Raw genomic sequence first — 13236 nt, 5'->3', positions numbered from 1 at the left:
AGCTCTTTGGGGCAGGAACTAAGTACAAGACAAGACACAGCAGATGAACACAGATGGCCAGGGGAGACAAGGAAACAATGTCAATGCAACTGGCAGTGTTCTCAGCACACCAGTGGCCTCACTGTTGTCAGTTTTCTGTAGCCTCGTAGCAAAGGAGAGTTTTAAGGAGGGTTTTGCAGGATGATAATGAAATCGTGTTGTGGATGATCTTCTCCCATGTGTGAGGAGCGGCTTGGGGGAAAGCATGATGGTATCTGCTTGAAAATGTAACCATTCGGCACTGGAGCCTGACAGCATGGGCTGATAGGAGACAGAGCTGACTTTTCAATACTGTTTAGAGTTTATGTGGGGAGGAAATATTCAGGAGCACCCTTAGTTGAATTAACTTTTTGGTAGGGGAATAAATATTAAGTTTCAACAACCCCGTGAGGTAGTTACATATTATTCCCATTTTACAGATGAGTAAAACTGAGACAGATGTGAAAATAGGGTGTCCATGTGTCCAGTTTTCAACTGAAAAATCCAGTTGAAAAGGGAACCTGACAGTGTCCGGTCAGTACTACTGACCAGACACCCAATGTCCGGTCACTGTGGGTGGGGGAGGCACTGGGTCATCACCCATGCCAGCCTCTACTCAGCCGGTGCTGCCTCCTACCTGCATCGGGCAGCTGCAGCTCCCAGGCCTAGTTCCGCAGGCAAGTCCCCCCGCAACCTGGGCCTGGGGCAGATGGGGGAAGCAGCAAGTGATGGGGAGAAGAGGAGCGAATGAGGGTGGGGTCTTGGGGAAAAGAGGCGTGGCAGGGTCTCAGGGGAAGAGGCGGGGCCCTGGGGGTGGGGGGAAGAGGCAGGGCTGGGGAGGTTCTGGCACTCCTGCTGCAATGTCCAGTTTTTAAATATTACAAAGTTGGCAACCCTATGTGAAAACCAAGCCCAAGGTCACAATGAGGCAGTGGCAGAGCTGAAGTTCTGGTTCACAGTTCCTTGACTAGGCAAGAGACCACAATGCCTCCTCATAACGTTAACAGGAATGATGACAGCATGTCACAGTGATAAATGTCATTAGCGAGACTGGCAAAGAATCACTAGGTCCTAAGCTTTGTTCAATCAATACTGACTATAAGGCAGAACCCAACTGGAACTTAACACATAGAAAGAGGGCTCAAAAATCCTTTGGAACAAAGAGAGCAAAAGTATTCTGTCTCCTTACAACCCCTGGCAATGCAATCCTAGCTTTCTGGGTGTCTCGACTCCCTCCTGCTATGTGATTATTGTTTCCTTTAATCTGATAATTAATTGCTCTTGGTTTCCTCTGTTGTAGTTTGTCTCCCATTGTTCAGTATTTACATTACTCAACAGGAAATCAGTGAGAGGTCCTGTGATCAGAAAGGTGTGCTTCCTGTTAGGGCCCACCCTTGCTTGCTCAGATACAGAAAACAGACCTTCTACAGAACTACACCAAAGTAGCGAAAGGAAGTCATGTGAACAAAAGCGAGGGACTATACATTGGTTATATTAAAAGCTACATGAATTCACTTTGTCCTGCACAATATACACTATACACACACCCCTTCATATTCACCCTCACACTCCAAGGCAATAGCTTTCTGTACAGGTTTGGATTTTTAATTTCCTTTGTGAGTGTAGAGTTCATCACCAAGTGGTGATCAATGGCATATATCGAAAGGGCAGGTATGGTGCAAACTTCTTCTTGGCTAAATACGTCTCATTCTTACTGTCCATAACCCTGCTATGCCCTTGCTGTGGGGAAGGCAGAGATTCTCTGGAGCAGAGGATGCCACTCTGAGAAAATAATGCAGTTTGGGGATATAAATGCCCACTAGGTACTGATTAAGTCAAACTAATTCTCTCCTGTGCCCTAAAGCAGGTTTGGATCCCATCTCTCCAGCGGTGGCAGTCGAGTGCAGCAGCTTTGTAACCGGGCTCTGTTTTACAGGCCTGAACGAAACTAGACGCCACTAATTTTTCACAAGGTCACTGCTGAACAGGATCTCCTTCCCCTGGCTAAACCGTCCCATTTAAAATGTGAGGAAGCTGCTTTAGCAGTTGCACTGTCATCAAACCAGCCTCAGAGGTGCAGGCACACGCGGGTTCCATCAGCGCAGCATTGCAAGAACAGAATCTATGTGACATAACTGGTGCTCTCCCAGGGCAGTCAGAGCGCACAGGAATCATAGATCTTTTCCACCTCTACCATCTATTAGGTTATCTAGTCCATCTCCCTGCCAAAGCAGGATTGTTCTTTACAGTTTATTCCCTGGTGTTCAGGGGATAAGAAATGCTTTCACTTCTGAGCCTAGCGAAATCTCACTATTATCTATTGAATGACGAGCCTTAAATATTTAAGCACATGTCCCAAAAGAGAAGGTTAACAATGAACTTTCCAGGTGAGGCTGTTCAGGGCGGGGGGGAAATTATTTTCCAGACATTTCGAGTCTCATTTTAATGATATAAAACAATGGCGCTTTCGTTACGAATAAGGAACTTTGGCTGCCAGCCTGGTCGACCGCTCTGTTCCCAGAAGTATAGCAACCTCCTGTAGTTTCACAAGAGAGGTAGCTCTATGGCCTTTGAGCAACAAAGTCAGAAGGAGCTCTGAGCTGGAGCCCAAAAATACCTGTTTCTACTTGCAAAATAGTAAATATACACAACACAACTGATACAGCCCCACTTACATTGTCACAGATAAGAAACCACGTCATTTACGTCTCTTCTATTGAAACACATCCACTGTTTACACAATTAAACTGTCTTAGATAATGTTTTAATTCTTTTCCCTGCCCCGAGAACTGATAGGAGTGCTGCTGGAAAATATGATTATTCCAACTACAGTATCTCACAGCAAATGATGCTTTGGAGATGACCCTTTTTGAAGTGAAATATGTGTTTCATGTACCTAAATGCCTTGATAAAGTTATGACATCATCAGCATTTATTTCCATTTATAAGATTTGTATCCATAGCTCTAGGTGGCATGAAGAATTCTGTAAGAGCGATCACTCTTCCCTTATCTATTTTGTCTAGTAGATTTCAACCCAACCATTTTCGTTTTGTTTCCTGTGTTATTAGGTGTCCTGTATCTGCACAGCTTGGTGAAGTTATATTTAAAACAAAACAAAAAAGCCCAACAACTTTGCCACAAAATCCTATGCTTTTATTCAAGTCTGATTTTCCCTTTGGAGTCTTTAGACCAATCAAGAGATCAAAGGAGTTCAGCTTGGGTTTGCTCTCGTAAGGGCTGAGAGGAGGGGTGAATAGCCCCAGGTTACGGATGCTGAGGTTACTGACCTGGTCTAAACGAAGAGCACCATCAATGAAGCGCTGTTTGCGCAGATGCTTGGCGATTCGGTGGAGGTTTAGGACAGCTTGGTGAATTTCATCGACTGGGTGCTGAGGAGAGACTGGAGGCAGTTCTTCTGACCCAAAAACCCTGTTGGGGTTTTCAATCATACTCTGTGCATGGTCATAGCTCAGCTTCACGCAGGAACAGATAACGGTTCGCCCAAACCATTCATCAAGGATCTGCAAAATCAGAAAATGTAAATGAAGTAATTAATTACAAGAGGAAGAACCTGCCATCCTTCACAACAGCTTACGTCTTTTTTCCTCATGTTAAAAATAAAAAAAATCCAATTAAACAGAGAAGTGGCTTGCGTGCAGATTGGTAGGTAGAACCCCGAACACGGGCATCTAAACTTTGCCCATGTGACAGTCTAATTAGAAACCTACTAGAAGCTGGAGGGTCACATCTAATATGCAGCAGATTGCAGCCACCCTTCATTACAGGGGTGTGGCCGACAGAAAACAAACTGTGCCCTGAGGTTAATAGTCTTGCTTGGATCAAGATGGGGGCTGCCTGCTGGGACCTCCAAGTCAGACAAATGTTTGTAGGCTACACTGTAGAAGTACGTGGGTTGTACTTTGGCCCCTGTTGGTCCAGACCTACCAATCTCCACACCCCTCATTTCAATGGGTCTTAAGCCCATTACCCAGGCCACGATTCAGCCCAAAGAATCACAAGGAATAATCCGTGAGTTTCCACTGTCTTTCTGATCCAACAAAGAAATGTTGCCAGTAAGCACACATGAAATCAATTAAAAAAAATTCAAACAGAAACCACCCATATTTTTAAACTATTTAATAAAAGGTCTCTCTGGAATTTAATCTTAAATTATTTGTTAGGACAGAAAGGAAAAGAGCCACATTTTCAGATGAGGCATGGTAGCAATGTTGCAGAGCTGCTCATAGTGGTGAATGCGTGATGGGACAACGGGGAACTGGCTCTGGGACAGGGAATCAGACTCATCAAAGGGTGACAGGGCAACAAGACGTTTGGAGAAGAAGGTTGAGGGTCAAACTCAGCAAAAGTGCTTAGAGGACGAGCAGAGCGTTTTAATTCTGGCTCGGCTCGAGCGGCAATCTCACATCCTCCGTCGGAGCAACGGGGGCCATTCAAGGAGGAGGTAGCTTTGGCAAGTGGGAGTGTCCCAGGAGGAACGCCAGGTCTCAGCAAGGCAGAGTGAACCAGGGCATTGCCAGAGGAGGGCATGAACTGGGGGAGGATTTGCCATTGACGGAGCTGATACACCCCTACAATTCACCTCCTTAGCGCACCAGCATGCGCACATGCAGCATAACTCAACAGACGGGAGAAAGGTATATCACTGGGCATCTAGGTCTATTTCCTATTACATGAGGTCATGTCCTCAACACTGGGACACATTTTTCTAAGTCTTCAGCAACTAGAGGGTAATGGCTTCTGATTTAAAGTTCTCGGAAGTGTAGTTGATGATGTAGAGGGGTGTGTGTGTGTGTATATATCATATATGTGCATTTAAAGAAATTATTACAATTAACAGAACTAAAGGAATTAGCTGTCCTCCTATTTTAAAAGCTATTCTGTCTGATCTCTGCTCCACTGCATTCTATTAAGTTCAGTTTAACACTTGTTCTGAGTTGTAGGGTGTTACTTTTACTTGGTCACTGACACATAGTGAGATCTGCTGCCAGGCTGGTCTATTTCTAGTAGGTCTCCTTCCCCTTCTACGTACTGACTGTGTTTTGGTAACACTGAACCCAGGAATTTGAATTCCAAGACCCTGTGCTGATATGCAAAACACATTGGGGCTATTGTAAAAGTTCCCAACTCTTCTGGGTGCCATGTTGTTAATATAAGAGACTTCGTTCTTTCGCCACTGTCAGAGAAATCAGAAATGATATCCAAGGGATAATGCTGGTCTCTTTCCTGCTGTGATGGACGAGTAACAAATACTCAGAAAAGCCTCAGAATAGCAGCCGTGTTAGTCTGTATTGGCAAAAAGAAAAGGAGTACTTGTGGCACCTTAGAGACTAACAAATTTATTTGAGCATAAACTTTCGTGAGCTACAGCTCACTTCTTCGGATGCATTTTCCACTGAATGCATCTGATGAAGTGAGCTGTAACTTACGAAAGCTTATGCTCAAATAAATTGGTTAGTCTCTAAGGTACCACAAGTCCTCCTTTTCTTTTTTCAGAAAAGTCTATATTTCAGTGCTTAAAAAAAGCTCTGAAAGTAAATTGGTGCTATTTTTCAGTGTCACACACATTATTTCCAAAGTCCATTCTTTAATGGCAGACAGTGTCAGATCACTCTATGGGGAAAAGGTTTTCTTTTTGATGGAAACCAAGAAAACTTTACACACTTTTTTTAAAAAAAAGCTTCTCATTCCCCTCTGTTTGTGGTGAGTGGGGGGTTTGTTTTGTTTTCTTTGTTTGTCTGTTTAAATCTTTGTTTGTCTGGACCAAAAAACTCCCCATCAAAAGCCACGGAAATTTCCTGTAAGGTAACTACGATGCTGCAGGATCTCTTTAAACACTACACCATGGGCAAAAGGCAAGCAGATTAATGAAAAATACAAAAACAACTAGCCGGTTAAAGAAAAATAAACAGTTCACGTTTTAATAAGGCAAACAAAGAGGTTCTCAAGCATCCAGAAAGATTTTGCTCAAAGTAGTGAAATGAGTGGTGGACAAGGCTGAGTTTCCTTTATTGGAACTGAACTCCTTCTAATTTCATTCATCCACACAAACCCTCTGTAAATAAGGGAATGCTCTCCTAGCATGACATTTAAATGTTTTATTATCTCCCTTTTCTTGTCAATGTTCTAATCTCCAGTTACTGGTAACAGCTGCATTAAAACAAGACCCTTATCAAATCTGGTCCTCACCACTATAAGATCCAAAACTGTAATGATTTAGGTACTTAGGCACTAATTATGTCTATCTGTGGGTGAATTAATTCACATACATCTACATTCACATACATCTACATTAAAAAATGTAGAGGACTGGACAAAAAACAGAAAAGGAATTCCTAGTAAAAGCAATGCTTCTCCCACAGCAGAGGTGGATAAAATCCTGGATTTTACAAGGTAACCTATAGCTGGCTTCCTCCTTAATATGGAAGGTGCAACAAAGAGAATTCAAGTACGAACATGCAAAGTTACATTTTTATCTGAATGAATCATCCCTGATTTGGGCAAAGCTGGGAACTCACTATGCAACTTGTAGACTAAGTTAATGAATAGATCTGAGAATTTCCTTTACCTTCTAGTTAGAACACAGGTTCTCAACTAGGGAATCAGGATCCCACTGGGGGGCAGTCCTCAAACAGGTTTCAGGGTGTTGACACCATCTTCCTTTATTTTATGGCTAGTCTGAAGTAGGCACCAAGACTCTCCTATTGGACCGTGGAGTCACAGTATGAAAAAGGTTGAGAACTAAAGTGATGCTGGTATTCAAAAGTGGACGTGCAACCGCAGGTCTGATTTTCATGAACCATTACTGCACATGTATATTGGTATCAGTGCAATCAGCTAGTTAAAAGTCTAACTGGCCATTTGCATGCACATTTGTAGTAACTATACGTGCAGTTTGCACCGCATGTTTGGAAAACTGGACTCAGTGTTTTCACTGTTGCTTTCTCGGGCAAGCTTTGCTTTAAAGAAGGGAACAAATGCAATCAACTACAGTTACAATGGTATTTAGTTCCAGAACTAAGATGTATCATATAACGCTTCATTAGTATTAGCATTATTATTACCACCTCCACCACACCGCCTAGCAGCCCCAGTCATGAATCAAGACTCCATTGTACTAGGTGCTGTATAAAAACAGAACACAAAGATGGTCCTGCCCCAAGGAGCTTACAAGCGAAATACAGCACAAGAGGCAGCAGATGGAGGAATACAAGGAAACAATGAGACAAAATAGGTGATATGCAGTGGGCACAGCCATACATCTAGATGTTTTTCAGTATGTTAATGAAGGATTAAATAGGAGTAATCAATGGCAAAACCCCACAAACCCGCTAGTTTGGCAAATTTGACAGAGGGCAGGAATTTTCCTCAGGTCTCAAAATCTGAGACAAATTTTAGCCTGGAGAGTGTTAGCTATCCCAGGATTAGATAATCTTGAAAATACAGATACAGAACGGGAAGCCCAGTGGCGCTAAAGAGCAATTGATCAACATGGAAAGTTTACCACTGACAAGCAAGACTGTTTCTATACCGTATTTGTATTCCCCCTCCTTTTTTTATTACCAGGGAGATTTGCTTGAAAGTGGGGTCTTGATTTTTAGAAGTTCATCTGTTCCTGTTGCTTAATCCCCACCTGAAAACAACTCCACATGGCAGTGGAATTGTGACATCATAGTTTCCTTGTTGTTGAAATAACCCATCGTATTGTACCTTCAGGGTTGGAGTAGGAAGCAGGAAGAGGAAAAGCAGATAAGCTCTTAAACAGAGATCCTATTTCAGACAGATGTCATAACAGTCACAAAATGGATACGGAGAGTAGAGAGAACTACAACAAATGTGGCCTATAAACTGGGTATGTTCCAAATGATGTTTGGATAATGGTTTGCCTTGGAATCAGCCGTCCAATGAATAACAATATTATACTATATTGCACAACAGATCTACTCCTGATCTTGACGTTTATAGAAGATCTCTCTGCGCATTTTCCTGCCATTTTTCTCAAAAATATCTTATTGTCCCTCACAGGAAGCAACATAGACCAGATTTCTGTTTTGCTGCCTGAAATTTAAATGTTCAACCAAAATCTCACTTTTCCTGCCTGCCTGACAAAAGCAGAGGCCAAATCTTCCAGAGTTCTGTTAATTCCCTTTGGGAAAGGTCGGACACAGTACGGTACAGCCACAGGAGATCAACCAGCATGTGTGTGAACACAGGCTGGCCATGTTCATGGCAAGGCATAAGGACAGGCACTGCCAATAACAGCTGGTGCTGACTTCCCCTGCTATTTTATCTTCTGGACACTATTCACCATTCCTGACCCCTGGAAGGCAGCAGAGTCGGCTGCTGCAGGGTGTTATGGAGTATGCAACTGCGATTCTTGTGACATTTGGTTCTTTTCAACTGGTATATCGTACACTCTAATAATACCTCTCTTAGTACTACTAACATACTGCTTCTGACTGAGGTTTACTGGGTTTTCACACATATATTAAACATATGTCATGGAGACATCGAAATAGATTTTGGATATGTCTTGCCCACATGAATGTACATGGATGCCTGTTGTTGACACTTTCAAACAAATCTAGAGCAGCTAGGAGTGGCTGAAAGCCAGGAAGAAGCACTAATTACATCAGGTGTCTCAGAACACAGCAGTTTACCGTCCCCATTAGCAGTATTGTGTTTCAAGCACCACAGAAAAGGAAACTGGATAGAACCTTACATGCTTGTCTATGTGCGCTGCACAGCAGTGGAATTCAGAATGGGGGCTGCATTCTGCCCACACTGACACAGCGCAGCTCAGTTCTTGAAACACATTGCATCAAGGTGACAATAATGGAGCAGTTAATGCACAGATCCTTGAAAAGAAACTTCACAGATGGCACGTCAGAACTTCCTACTGATGTTCACAGGGCTGCACAAGTTGTCGGCCAGACGGCATGGCCTGTTATGCTCGTGTGTAGTACGAAAACAGCTGATTATAATGCAATGAGTGATTTCAAAAGCCCCACAAGATGGCACCCGTCTTCGGAAAGGGTTAAAGGACTGCCATTGTTTTACTTATTAAAAAATCAGTCACTCCCATGTAGGGAATCTGTAGGCATTCTACTGGAGGTTTCTTTGTATTGCAAGGGATTACTGACAAGCCCTTACCCTATAGTGATTCTATCAGGCAGTGCTTTATAAACTCAGCATCAAAATACTGTTTTGTAGACTGTGTAACAAGGTGCTCATAAGGCCCCTGTGTTCCTAGCCGCTCTCCATGTTACATCATCATTCCTTACAGCTCTGCATGCCACTGACAGAGAAATCGAAGTTCAAAGGCCACGTTCAGCGAGCAGAACAGCCTGTTGACAGACTTCACCTCTTACTAACCCTGAAAAGAGAAAATGATCCCATTTCTCCTGCCTACACAAGCACCACAGTGTAGTGGCAAGAGGTGCCTTGCCCTGACTCTCAAGGATAAGCTCTTGGAGAAAAGCCAAGCTGGAAAAAGGGTTGTGGTTGCCGTCTCCTCTTAGAAGGAGTAAGGTTCATTAACTTCCTTCAGTTCCTATTCAAACCCAGTGACCCAAACTTCCATTCAGACTTGAAAGGCTTCCCAGGAGAAATCTGTTTGTTGAGTTGGCTGTAGGCAATCAGCCTTCCAAAAGGAAAGTGTAGACTCTGATGTCAGAGACCTTTCCCTGCTGGAATGCAGCCTGACTTCAGATATCAGCATCCCTGAGCAGACATGAGGAAAGACACTGTGACTCCTCCAGAAACTTTCACTGGCTGAAATGTGGTGGATCTAAGTGTTGTTCTAAAACCAAGCATCAATATCTAAGAGGTAAGTGTCAGCAGCTCCTCTTCATTGTTCAAAGAGCACTCGGTGGTAAATAAAAGGCCAAATGAGTACCTGGTATTAGAGGGTGCCTTGAGCAATTAGAATTCAGGATACAGAAAGCTGAAGATTTCCCAAACAACAGTCTAAACCCTTCATAATGCTAGAGATGGGCCTAGAGATGGGCCAAACGCAGAGCTGCCGCTGAACTTTGCAGTGCAGCCCCATTGCTAACACATACAATGAGATTCTGAGCCCTCTGGAGCAATGTGGACATTTAGAATGAAGCCAAACTAATTTTCATCGGAAAGGTCACCTGAGGATCACATCACCCCAAAAAACAGTTACTCCAACAACCTTGGCAAGGACACAATGCATAAAACCTACACACTTATGGGAGAGCAGCAGGCTTGAAATACAAAAGAATCCTTCCTGTTTTCCAAAGCCTTTTAGGGAGGGGACATGCAGTCACCATTCTGAGAGGGCTCTGCCACCATAAAAGCAACCGAGGAGCAGACTGTTATGCAGCCCTGAGGGATGGGAGTTGAACGGAGAGAAAGAAATGAAGACCCACGAAGAGCTGACTGCTCCCCACACCACCTCAGGTCGAACATGAAGACAAGTGGAATATCACTTGATGCCCTCAATGCCAACATGTTGCACCTGCATGCCTGAAATCAGGAGAAATAAAGGTGATGTTCATTTACGCACTGCACGGCCCCAAAGAGTACAACCAGGTCTTTTTAATATATGCCCATTAATATACTTTCTAGTTCTGTAAGCAATAATCCAAACTCATGATTAAGGGCATAAGCTGCCCACCACAGGGGTCAGGAAGGAATATTTTCCTCAGTCACAGCACTGCATAACTGGCTAAATGTCAGGGGGGGCTGAGGCGCCAAATCAATATCTGGAGCTTCAGAAAAATGTAACTATTTCTGGAGACAAGATCCTAAACAGACAAGTGGCCTACTATGGTGCTGTAGAAATCCTCTGTTCCTAACATTCATTCTCACTCCCAGTCACCATCAATAACATTGTTTCCATCCCTCTTAACACGAGGATGTGCCAGTCATTTGTTCCACAAAATCCTATCCACAGGACACAGTGTTCACAGATTGGGGAGACTCTTGAAGCCTTTATTTTGAGCAGATATGTTACTGGATTACCCATTTTAGTCCCCTAACTATCTGTTTACATCAGTGGGGCCCAGTGCTGATGATGACCTTGCCCAGGAAGAATGAAGGAGACAGGGTTACCTTGCCTTCTGGAGTCATTTTCCACATTACAGAAAACGTCAGTCTGTCTTTCATAGGATTGAGACTGCACAACTCCTCGCAAAGCAGCCTGGGAAGCATAGGGATCACCTGAAAAACAAGACCACATGGGTGAGGACATTCATTTCTTGTGGTCCTGACTCCCCCGCAAGGCACAGGTCCCCAACAAAAAGCAAGGAAAAGATCTAAACAGAGTCACTTAAATGGAGCATCTCTTCAGCTCTCAAAGTTATAATCTCTATGCCTTCTGTAGCCTTTTTTGTTGCCACTTTAACATTGGGCGGGATGGGGGAAAGCAAAAGCATAGCATAACTGGGAAAGTCAGGAGTTTTCCAGTGGTCAGAGGCATAGGAGTCTTGATTCTGTTCCCTGCTCTGTCACATGCAGACGGACATTAGGTAACTAATTTAACTTGCCCTAATTTACCCTCTGCAAAATAGGTATAATACTTCCCTATGTCACAGAGATGACACAAGGCTTTACTGAAGTTTGTACAGCACTTCGGTAGCCTGGGTCAAAAGGTAGTGGAGATATTGGCTAGATAACCAAACAAAAGCACTTGTTTTATGACTAGCCTACATGTACTAAGGGGATTGAGAAGCCAAGACAGGGAACAATGATTATTTTTATTGTACTCACTTCCAGTTCAACACAATACCAGTGTGTATCAGAACCAGACAGAAGTCATTAGTTGGGATTTCATCGGTGAAACAGTAGCCCATGTCCAATCAATATTTGTGAAGCTGATCCCTGCAGCCTATCAAATAAATTATTCCTAAACGGACTATAGCCGAGAATAAAGGTTTGGGGCCCACCCAGTTCTCCTGCTGGGGTAAATCAACATAACTCCAGCGATTTCAGTGGTGTTACGCTGATTTACGCCAGTGAGGAGTTGTCTCTCTGGTTATTTTCTGGGTGACACCTGTGGAAAAGATCATATTTAGCAGCCATTTAGTGAGTCAAACCTTATGATTTGAAGTTTCATTTTCGTATTTCCTCTCTCATTATTGACCCTTTGGAAAACAGTAAATACACTTGTCATAAATATAAAGGGAAGGGTAACTACCTCACTGTATACAGGGCTATAAAACCCCTCCTGGCCAGAAGCAACATCCTGTTACCTGTAAAGGGTTAAGAAGCTCAGCCAACCAGGCTGGCACCTGACCCAAAGGACCAATAAGGGGACAAGATACTTTCAAATCGGGGGGGGGGGGGGGGGGAAAGGCGGCGGTTGTTTTGTTTTGTTTGTGCTCTTTGTTTACGGGGTTGTTTTGTTTTGTTTGTGCTCTTTGTTTACATGGTTGTTCTCTCTTGGGACTGAGAGAGGCCAGACAGAAATCCATCTTCTCCAACCCATCCTAATCCAAGTCTCCAATATTGCAACCAGCATAGGTAAGCCAGGCAAGGCGGATTAGTTTATCTTTTGCTTTATTTGAATTTTCCCTGTGTTAAGAGGGAGGTTTATTCCCGTTTTCTGTAACTTTAAGGTTTTGCCCAGAAGGGGATCCTCTGCATTTTGAATCTGAATACCCTGTAAAGTATTTTCCATCCTGATTTTACAGAGATGATTTTTACCTTTCTTTTTTTTTTTTTTTTTAAATAAAATCCTTCTTTTAAGAACCTGACTGATTTTTCGTTTGTTCCAAGATCCAGGGGTTTGGGTCTTTGATGATTTTGTAACCAATTGGTTAGGATATTATTCTGAAGCCTCCCCAGAAAAAGGGGTGTGTAGGGCTTGGGGGGATATTTTGGGGAAAGACGTCTCCAAGTGGGCTCTTTCCCTGTTCTTTGTTTAAAAAGCTTGGTGGTGGCAGCATACTGTTCAAGGACAAGGCAAAGTTTGTACCTTGGGGAAGTTTTTAACCTAAGCTGGTAAGAATAAGCTTAGGGGGTCTTTCATGCAGGTCCCCACATCTGTAACCTAGAGTTCAGAGTGGGGAAGGAACCCTGACATGGTGGCAGAGCGGTGGGATCATTTTGAACCAAAAGCACAGACCTGAAGAGGATTTTTTTTTAAGCTGAGAGATGTGAGAGGGTTTTCTGTCTATTTGCCTGGAAAGAAAGGTGTTAGTTTTTTTACAAAGGGATTTTTCTTTTTT

General features: G+C 43.3%; 1 protein-coding gene across 3 annotated transcripts in view; it reads right to left on the bottom strand.

The window, feature by feature from the left end:
- Positions 1-13236, bottom strand: part of DIS3L2 (DIS3 like 3'-5' exoribonuclease 2) — a 282912-nt gene that overhangs the window by 96035 nt on the left and 173641 nt on the right. For all 3 annotated transcript variants that reach the window (XM_048863668.2, XM_048863662.2, XM_048863667.2), the window contains 2 exons: positions 11120-11227; positions 3307-3540 (listed from right to left, as the gene is read on the bottom strand). In XM_048863668.2, coding sequence (XP_048719625.2) covers positions 3307-3540; positions 11120-11227 — 342 coding nt within the window. The remainder of the gene's footprint in view (positions 1-3306; positions 3541-11119; positions 11228-13236) is intronic.

This window comes from Caretta caretta, chromosome 9 (genome assembly GCF_965140235.1).
Source record: "Caretta caretta isolate rCarCar2 chromosome 9, rCarCar1.hap1, whole genome shotgun sequence".
NCBI classification, from domain to species: domain Eukaryota; kingdom Metazoa; phylum Chordata; order Testudines; family Cheloniidae; genus Caretta; species Caretta caretta.
This window is presented reverse-complemented; position numbering and strand designations above follow the sequence as displayed.